This window comes from Aptenodytes forsteri, unplaced genomic scaffold (genome assembly GCF_000699145.1).
Source record: "Aptenodytes forsteri isolate BGI_AS27 unplaced genomic scaffold, ASM69914v1 Scaffold82, whole genome shotgun sequence".
NCBI classification, from domain to species: Eukaryota; Metazoa; Chordata; class Aves; order Sphenisciformes; family Spheniscidae; genus Aptenodytes; species Aptenodytes forsteri.
Genome location: NW_008795490.1, coordinates 6,325,675 through 6,335,734, shown reverse-complemented (window position 1 = coordinate 6,335,734; position 10,060 = coordinate 6,325,675). Strand labels below are relative to the sequence as shown.

General features: G+C 41.6%; 1 protein-coding gene across 1 annotated transcript in view; it reads right to left on the bottom strand.

Annotated features, from left to right (window-relative positions):
• Nucleotides 1-1,293: 1,293 nt before the first annotated feature.
• Nucleotides 1,294-10,060, bottom strand: part of RSPH3 (radial spoke 3 homolog) — a 10,629-nt gene continuing 1,862 nt past the window's right edge. Inside the window, exons 4-12 of the mRNA XM_019472627.1 lie at nucleotides 10,027-10,055; nucleotides 9,695-9,779; nucleotides 9,392-9,408; nucleotides 8,397-8,536; nucleotides 6,919-7,064; nucleotides 6,156-6,359; nucleotides 4,978-5,140; nucleotides 3,796-3,882; nucleotides 1,294-1,526 (exon numbers count right to left, since the gene is read on the bottom strand). Coding sequence (XP_019328172.1) covers nucleotides 1,294-1,526; nucleotides 3,796-3,882; nucleotides 4,978-5,140; nucleotides 6,156-6,359; nucleotides 6,919-7,064; nucleotides 8,397-8,536; nucleotides 9,392-9,408; nucleotides 9,695-9,779; nucleotides 10,027-10,055 — 1,104 coding nt within the window. The remainder of the gene's footprint in view (nucleotides 1,527-3,795; nucleotides 3,883-4,977; nucleotides 5,141-6,155; nucleotides 6,360-6,918; nucleotides 7,065-8,396; nucleotides 8,537-9,391; nucleotides 9,409-9,694; nucleotides 9,780-10,026; nucleotides 10,056-10,060) is intronic.

Sequence of the window (10,060 nt, the reverse complement as noted above, 5' to 3'; positions counted from 1 at the left end):
TATCTACCATCTGTACTACGTGACTCCACTTACTCAGGTTTAACACATTCATATTATATCACACCACTGAGTGGATTTGTTGGTGGTTACATCTCATTACTTCTGATTTTCAGCTACCTGCAGAGAGAGGTAAATACCTGACGCTTTCCAGGGGAGCTTTTCCATGCAAGCAATAGCTGCCCTGATTATCACTGGACGTCCTAGCCCAGGATGGAGGGAAGGCAGGGTCTGCCTGTGAAGCCACGTGTACAAGCGGTCCAGTGAAAAGTCTGGACGCCCCTTTTGAGGGTTTGAGATGTGGAGCAGGTACTTGTCTCTTCAGGTGTCATTCCTGACATCCCACTCTCAGACTGGGATCTGGCCTGCTGGGTTAGCACACATCTCCTCTGACCTGCAGTGAGGAGGTAGCACAAAGCGGTCTGGACAAGGCGGGACTTTTTCCACAGGTGCAGCTAGCAAGGAAACGGTATTGCTGCAATGGAGCGCAAATGTATTTTTATGAGGGGTAACACCCCACTTGTAGAGTTGGCCTGTGAACGGATATATGTGGCAGTGGAGGTGCATTTTGCCAGTCATGTCTGGTACCGTTTCCAGTGAACCAGCAGGAAAGGACAATTACAAAGAAAACTGAGGCTGGACTTAGCATGTGGCTCCAGCCCCTCACCAGTGCTCCAGGAATCAGGAGGCTGAGGAAGATTCTGCACTGGCAGAAATTCCCAGTGGCAGATAACTCTTTGAACCTGAAGAGCTTCAGGAACAACAGCCTTTGCTCTATTACCTGCTGAGATGCCCATCCAAGTTTGTCAGGAAAGGAGAGACTAACGTGAGTGAAAAGAAATTTATCTAAGTGCCGTAGCAGCTACCTTTAAAAATAAGGAAAGAAACATTCTCAGGACAGAATTTCCTTATCAAAGCACTTGCAAAGGTTATTAGGATGCTCTCAATGTCCTTCTCATGACCTTCTAGCACGGGGTGTGGGACAGCATTACTTTTCAACTGTAAACATCCCAGGTTTTTGATGGATTGGATTGTGTAGAAGGGGATAGAATTTCACTGCCATTCATTGCACTAGTAACCTCTCTTTTGATTCTTACAGCCTGAAATCAGAAACGTCAGCATATGGAAAACACACTTTAATGCTCTACTGTTGCTTAGGTTCATCCTTCAGCACGGCTAGGGCACAATACTTGTAAATAGATAGAAATTCGTTTCTTCTTTCAGCTAAGCCATTCATCTCCATTTACTTGATGACTTGCCTGCTTGTTACTCAGTTTCCAGATCCTCTGTTCCTGCTCAATCTGATTCTTCTAACCGGAACGAGATGTGACGTGAAGGCTCTTCCTCAGCAATAGGTTGGTCAGTCTCTTCTTCCTCTGCGACCGGTTGGTCAGCAGCATCTGTCTCACCAGCCACCTGGGGTGCTGCATCTGTTGGCCTGGGCTCTTCAGCAGGTGCCTCTGTCTGATCAGACAGAGGTTTATGGCTAAATGCATCTAAGCGTTTTTCAACCACTGTACAAATCAAGGCTGAAACAGAGAAAGCCACCATTAACAAACATGGAGGAAAAAAAATTAATTTGAGATTATTTTATATATTACTGACCTATAACTTCTTAAACAGGGGGAAAACCCCAAAATAACGCTAAAAATGAAAGAATACTTGGATGAAAAAAAACATGTAGCCTAGTTCCAGCCAAATGAGCGGTTTACACTGAAAGCAGTGATTTGAAAGGGTTCACCTGGATTGTTTTTCAACTGTGATTTCCTCACAGTTGTTCATCACTTCTGGAGCAGGTCACCCCGCCAGGAACGAGGATGAGCCAGGTTGCACACAGCATGATGGTTTGGGCAGTGGGAAATACTGGAACTATGGGAGTCATCAAAAGGTTTTCTCTTTCCAAAAAGCAGCTGTAAAGCACCTATTCTTATTATTTTTGCTGTTTAGCCTTCATATATTTTTCTAAACATTATACCCCTTCCAAATCAAAGAACACAACAAAAAAAACCCAACACTCACTTTGATTTACATCATTTAAATATGAAAAATAGAGGCCAACAATGAAGGAAGAGAGGTTTAACACAGAAAACAGGACAATGCACAGGTACTAAAAAGAGCTTCATTGTTAATTCATGAGTTGACTTTAGCAAGTAAAAGAAGGAATTGTCACCTCTGAGAGGACAAACATAGCCGCCTTACACTGTGGGTGCTTCTCTTGTAGTTGACAGCTCTTTTATTGGACGGTGACAAAATAAATTCTTTAAGTAGTGCCTTCATTCAAATAGGTTAAAAATGGATCCTTAGAGATTTTTCCTATGCTTCTGCGTAAGGGGGAGAAGAAGCCACAAACTATCTCAGCCGAGCCTGTGTTTGCCTCTAGAAAACTTGGAGAATCTAATTTGCAGTTCCTTTTGCAGAGATGATGTTTAGTCAACAGTGGGTGATTGGGTATAAGTCAGGAAATACGGAGGGTAAATAGCAAAACAGGGGCTGCTGGTATTACTTGTTGGCCTGCTCCAGCTGCTCTATGTATCTTAGAACTGGTGCAAGACCATGATATCTGGTTAAAAAATTAAACAGAACGATTTAACAGGAATATGACAGATGTTCTCATCAATAGTGTATCCTGCAGCAACATTCTCCATGGGATGTTTATTCAGCAGTCACATACAATACTTCTTTCTTAAAAGGAGAGAAAATTCCCTCCTTTCTGAAGAGCTACATGAAGAAGTGATCCTCGAGTGTACATACCGGCACATATATCATAGGATAAAATACCTAACAGACCAGCTGTAATTATCCAAATTATACCCTAACAAAGGATCCTGGTTAAACTGAAAATAAACCCAAAGGAAACAAACATAACTGTAATTCAAACCCAAAATCACAGCAGGAGGAAAACCATAGGAATGAAAGATGCAACACAAGTATAAGAAGTGGTTTGATCTAGGACCACCACGGTGGACACGCATTCATCATAATTTTGTGTTTCTACACAATACTAGAGTTTACATTATTCAGGTATTTCAACTACAGCCTCTGAAGACTGACCAATGAAAGAACCTGAATGCTTAGCTTGAACTAGCCCAAAAGAAGACTGATATTTTAATCTATTTCAAAAGCAAGGACATGATTATTGACTGCTGAGGAGGTAAGCCCTTGTTCTGATGAAAAGTGTTGGTCACCTGACTTCTCAGTCAACCATGGCCTACGATTATCCCTCTCTTCTCTTTTCAGGGAGGATGAATGTATTACTCCATAGCTCAGGGAGCTTACACAAACGAGTTAAGAGACTTTAATGGTATACACGTGGCTGTAGACAGGATGAGCCTTTCTGTTCCCACTGGCACAGTCAGGCACACTACAGAGAACAGCACAGCAATGACGGCTGTGTAACACATGAGAAATAAAAGTTTTATAGCAGAGAAAAGAATAGGTGCTCTTTAACCATTCTGCTCCTGCCAAATATATTGCATCTCCCAGCATGAACACATCTCAAACAGTATAAAGCCAGCAGAGAGAGGGTAGTGCAGCATGACTGCCATTTCTATTATGTCAGCTGAAAATCAATTACCTAGATGTATGTAGTAGTAGTTTTCCAACATTAAAAATGTTTTAATATAGTAAAAAAAAAAAAACACACACAAAAAGCCACGGCTACTTGGAGCTCTTGCTGAAATGACATCTGCTACCTTAACCCACAATGACCCTGTAAATGTGATATTTGTTCTGACTGGGGAAAAAAACAATCAAGAACATCAAGCAGCCCAGATTACATTCCAAGATTTGGTAACTTACAGTCAAGCATTGTCCTCCCCAGAACCTTCCTCTCTAGTGTTTCTTCCACTTCTGTCATCAGCCACGGAAGGAATTCTGTCTCAATATCTGTAAGCATTTAGCAGGAAGAAAGAAAAATGTCTTTTTATTAAGGATGAGCGACAGGATCTTGGGGCTGTTTTTCATTTGCTATGATCATTAAGGGATGAACATCCTTGCCAAAAGACACTTGCTTTGCAAGATCCAGATGAAATCTCTCAGGTGGTGTTGGGTTTCTTATCTCCTGCCTCTCTTACTGAGGTTCCTCATTGTTACGGACCCAGACCACAGTCCTTGCAACTGCAGTGATTTTCCAAGGGGTTTGGCACCCTTGAAGGGGTAGCACAGATGAGACACACAGTAATGTTCTAGTGAGATGAAAATAACTGTCCTGAACAAGTCAGGAGAATAACATTTCCTGCCTTGCTTTCCAAAGCTGTCTGGCTTCTGGTCTGCTGAAAGCATTTAAATGTTCCCTCTGACTAAAGAGCTCTTGCTTACCCATGTATTTCTCAAATCGTGCTCTTTGTATGCCGTGGTCCCAAAGCCTGCCCCACTTGCAAAATACTCTCAGTTTCTGCATTTGCCCCATGACTCATTCTGGAGAGAGTGTATCCATTCCCAAACTGTGGTCTGGGCACCTGTGCGGGGCCTGGGGAAGTGGGATGCAGCAAGGTAGCCCATAAGAAACGGTGCTGAGTCTAAAAGCTTGGAAGTCACCAATGTACAACTTCAAAAATACTTTCAGGGCCTAATTATAATTGACTAATTTCTCCATTGCTCTGATAATCCATAACAAAGATTGAGAATGACATACAGATTTCTTTGCCTGTCCTATCAAAATACATTTACTTCAATTTGGATCTCTCTCTCACTCTGCTCTACCAATCCTAACCACCCATTTATTTATCTCCAGTTCAAAAGCAGCTCTTCTCATTGTAACAGTATCAGCTATTGCTTATTCTTGACTACTTGTACAGATGACCAATAATATTTGGTTTAAAAATTTGAGTTTGGAAACTATCTCTTCAGCCACAAATGTAAATTAATAAAGTCTTGTGACATTATTCTAAATCATAGGACAATAAGCTATGTTTTATGGTTGTTTTGACCTTTATATTACTCAGTTCACATATGAACAAAAAAACAAAAAATCCCACAAACCTCTTTCTATAGGGTCATAAAAAAACCCACTCTCACGAAGATTGTTGAAGACCGAGGGAATGAGATCAGCCAGGTAACGCTGAGCAAATGCCCGAGCTGCAATTTTCTCTGTGGTCTCTTTCTGTTTCTGCAGCATTTGCATGTGCTGGCGTTTGCGACGTTCCTGTCAAGACAATATTGCCTGTAAAACTTTCAGGCCTTTAGCCATCACTCCTTTGATCTAGGCTTTGAAGAATGATCACAGTGTGAGAGTCATAAATAGCAAAGATAATCAAGAGTACCGATACTTACAGCCTCTAACTTTCACAAAAACTTCTCATGTGAACAAGTGCTTGAAAGCAAGCTTGTACTCAATCTATGGAGTACTAAAATCCACAAGGACTAGAGGGAAACACGTTCCTTTGGTATACCTTTTCTGATTTTGGCAAGTCTGTAAAATAAGGGCCTTGTAGCTGGCCAAATGAAACCCTTCTCTGATACCTTAGTATGCATTGATCTCATGACTCTTTGCTTTATTATTGCAGATAAAGCTGATCGTTGGCCTTTGAATGAGATGAGGTTGGGTCAGGATTTCCTGAACTTTTCATCTTTCCAATTTTATATCCTATTTGATGTAATTAAAGATTAAAACTCAAATTGGTCCAGGAAAACATGGAAAAAACCCAAATATATAAGGCTGATGCATAGCGAGTAATTAGGACTTGCCCTTTCTATTTACTAGATAGTACTAATATGGCTTAATACTTGGAGATCCTGAGAGGTATGTGTGCACATATAGTAGGTGCGTGCGCTGAGTGTGAAAGACTAGGAGGTGCCTCTCTTACTTTGAAGCTCTGTGACTATTCATTTAGCAGTTACTATAATGAAAAGGCTTGAGTAACAGCTGCACCAGGTACAAAGGGTACTGTTGGGTTTGGCCTCTTGATCAGGTGTCCGAGTACACCAGGTCACTGGAGCATGACTGCTCCGAATAAACACAACAGCATGGTGCTGGTGCATGAGAGCAGATGGCAGAGTGCAGCTGTGTGGCACCAAAATGCTTTGAGGAATATCAAACTTGACAATAACCTTTTGGGCACATCCAGCTTATTTCACAGCTTGTCTTTCAGTATTGGAAATGGTTTTCTCTCTTCTGATGAGCATTCAGACAGGTCTGTTCTGCTCTTAGGAAGTCCTACCTTCTCCTCTCTGTATCGCCTGTCCTGCTCTTCCAGGCGCTGTACTTCAGCAAGCTCTGCATTACGCAGCTCTGCATAGGCACGCTGATGTGCCCACAGCTGGGCCAGCTCTTCTTCCTCCATGACTTCCAGCAAAGCTTGCTCAACCGTTTTCCCAATCAACACTTCCAGGATTGGCTTGACTTCAACGTCAAAATCAAACAACTGAGGATGGGAGTCAGTGAAACAGAGATAAATGTCCCTTGATCACAATCACTCTTAGCATCTTGGCAAGGAGAAAAGGAGGATGAACAAAGCCCTTGTGCTGAAGGCAGGCCTGCGAAGTGCAGGTGGGGGGGCAGTGTCAGCTAAGGGAAGAATCATGAATGCAGCTGGGGGCTAAATGATGAGCGGGCTGGAGTGAGACACCACACACCCTACCACAGCCACTGTGGGGGCTGCCAGGGAGAAGCAGAGCACTCCCCTGGACCCTATTTCTGCTCACCTCTGTGTTCCCAACACTGGACACTATTTCTACAAGGGAGGGCATTTCTCAACGTTGCAGTTCTTAGCTGAAAGCAGCAGAACCAGTGCACATGGAGAAGCACCCTCCTTAATTTTGCACTTAACCTCACAGCAGACATTGGGGACTTTTTTTTCTTTTTTTTTGCATGTTCTGTGAGGAGAAGTTCCTTTCTGTTTCTGCCTCAGTTTTGCATCAGAAGTGTGTTTTGTATGGGAGACATGTTTTGACAGCACTTGCGGTCCTGAATTTGCTTCATACCTCTCCTTCTTCTATTTGCGTGGCCACATCTTTTCCTGTTTTGGCTGGTATGAAGAGTGGAGTGGGAGGTCTGTCCAAAAATGCATCTGTTTGACATTCTGTATCAACCTCTGTTGTCCGGTCACTAATCTCTTCCAAATACAGTTCTAGAAATAAAAGCACAATCAATGTTGTAAGTTGGATTCTTTTTATTTTAACTCTTGACTATTTTTGATGACTCTACAGGGTGAATTATATCCAAAGAGTGCAATAAAATGCCTTCTATAAAGTTAAAAAAAAAAGACACCTCAACTTAAAACATAGATGGGTTTGCTGCATAGGCCATCTGATGACACATTCTCTGTAACATCTGGTGCACTTCCTAAAAGGGTATTTCACTTAGTAGGTTTCAAAAGTCAGAGTCTAGATCATTTCAGCCCACCTTGCAGAATAAACAATTCTTGACAGAGTCAACGGGATAGGACAATTTCAAAAAGGGATAATGATTGCCTATCTACTAACAAGTAATATTGAAAATATACATTTTTCTCCATTGTATGCGGCAAACCAGAACACTGGATCTGTTTGGTTTAAAGAATGATATTATACTTCTGGCCCCACCAGAAGTGGCTTTGAGGTAACCACACATCTATAACAACATATGCTTGATTTGAATTATAACTGTCTGTCTCCTGCTGCAAAGATAAATAGCCTGGCTCAGATAATAAGGTCTGTGGAGTACTTAAAATTATCTGCACTCATCAGTGGGAAGGATATGAGGCCAAGACCTCCACACTAGATAGCCTCCTTCTGCGTCCAACAGTATTCGAATGGTGAAAAGCCCCTGTGTGCATTGGAGGTAGTGTAGGAGGTTCAGCGGGCCTGGGGCTTCTGAATGTTCAGAAGCCAAAGACCATTTCTGATTAGCATGTAACACAGCTTTTTCCCAGTTTATAAGTCAGTCCAATCTGAAATGATTTTCAGAGGGCACAGCAATACATTGCACTCACCTCATGACTACCCCACTGCCAAATTTTGTTTTTCCTACAAATAAAATTGTTTTCCCACAAATAGGGCAGTTTCCTATTCTAAATTAGGGTGTGTGTCCCAGTTTTTAATAGTAGTTTTATTCTTACATATGACTGTACTTTTAAGAAAAATTTTTAAAAACTCACAATTTTAAGCATATACCAAACTTCTCTGATGATACTGGAAAAGGAAAGAAAAAATGAAGAAGTCTTGACTAGTGTTCAAGAATGTACACTGAAAACTGAAAAACGGAGCCTCTGGGAAAATGTCACTAATTAGCCAAGTTTATTAAATACGACTAAAAATAAGGGGTTATAATGGAAAGAATTAGAGAACCTCTGATTCTAGAATTCTATGATTCTAACCGTAACCCTATGCGATTCTACCAACTGCATCATCAATTTAGCAAGTGAATATAAATCAGCAAGATTTTGTTTTCAGATGAATTAAAAAAAAATTCAGCCTTTTACCTGTCTGCACATGAATATGCTCTCTGCCTTCCACAGGCTCAGGTGTTCTTTGTTGCATTTGCTCTTTTGCGCGCTTTCTAGCCAGTGCTCTTTTCCGTGCTTCCCTCTGCCTTTGAATCTCAAGGGCATTGGGTTGGGTACTCTGAGCAGGGATGAAGAAAAAAACCACAAAACAATACACTTTGTACTTGGAAATGGTACTAATTTCTCTCTAAATGAAAATGAAGGTGGTTGGTTGATTTTAATGCTACAAATCTAGCATTTCGGATTTACTTTTCTGGGTCCTGACCCTAAATTTTCAGTTACCTTAAAGACTGTAGGGCATGAAACTAATAAGGTATGCTAGCTGCCTATAAGCACATACTAATGGCATCTCACACTAAGAGCAATCAGTTGCTATTTGGAAGTGGATATTATATACAGAACTTTGCTTTGTGAGATAAAGTATATTAAAATGGCATGTTCTTGCTGACAAGTGAGAGTTTCTAAGTAAAAGCTTTAAGAAGGTCAAATGGACTTAAATCCAGTTATCGTATTATCAACAGAATTGTTTGCTAGATAAAAATTATAGGTTCTTTATTGCTGATGAAGCAAAAGAAACCTATACTATTATATTCAGTACTGTGTTTGTGGATTGAAATGAGCATCACTTTCGAACTTCTTAAACAGAACATATGTGAAATTCACTCTAAGAAACAGCTACTGACCAACACAGTTATTTCCACAAAGTAGCTTTTAAAAATACAGACTGCTTTAAACTCTTAAATGATCAAAGTATCTATATAGAAATATTCCCTGAAAATAAAGTATCACTAAAACATTTACTACTGTATCAGGATAAATAAAATACTTTTGCCTCCACATAAGCAGATTTTGCATACAGCTGGACCATCTAGCTCTGCTTTTTTAGTAGGGTAAGCAGAAGTCTACCCCAAGACTTAATTTCCCAAGAGCTGCTATTCTCACTGATAACACTTGTGGATGCATATGGTAACAGATGATGCAGTGATGACTTGTGCTCAGTATCATTACACTAAAGAAATGGGGGGAAAAATAATCAAGTACTTAATGGGAAAAAAAATAATCAGAACTACAGAAGTTCATGGGAAACTCAGTGCTTTGAAGAAAGGCTGAAAACAGCCGCATGCTAGTTTAACTGGAGAGCTTGTGACTGTGTGAACTATTTTAAGTAAAATTACAACATCACTAGTTAAAATTATTCATGAGGAACAGTTTTCCTGCCCTACCTATTGCTTTTCAACAAAGCTGTAGGGTGATATACATAAAAAACGTACCACAGGTATGACTTGAAGGGCGTAAGTGTTGCCGCGCACCACTCTCCTGTCATACATGAGGTTGGCGTAACGAACAGGTTCCTTCTCTCTGCAACATCAAGCACAGGTAGCTGTGGTTACAGAGCTGCAACCCATATGCTAACGCCTCAACAAGCCAGAAGGACTTTGAAAGGCCAGAGGTGCAAGTTCCCCCGAAGGATTCCCTCCCGCGGGAAGGGCGGCGAGGGAGCTGGGGTGAGGGAGAAGGAGCGAAGGGCAGGAGGGGCAGCGGTGCCCGTTCGGGGCGCGTAGGCCGCGGGGCTGGATGGCGCGGCCCGCCGGACACCGGCACTCACGGCTCGGCGGCGTCCGGCGGCGCTCGGTACTTCG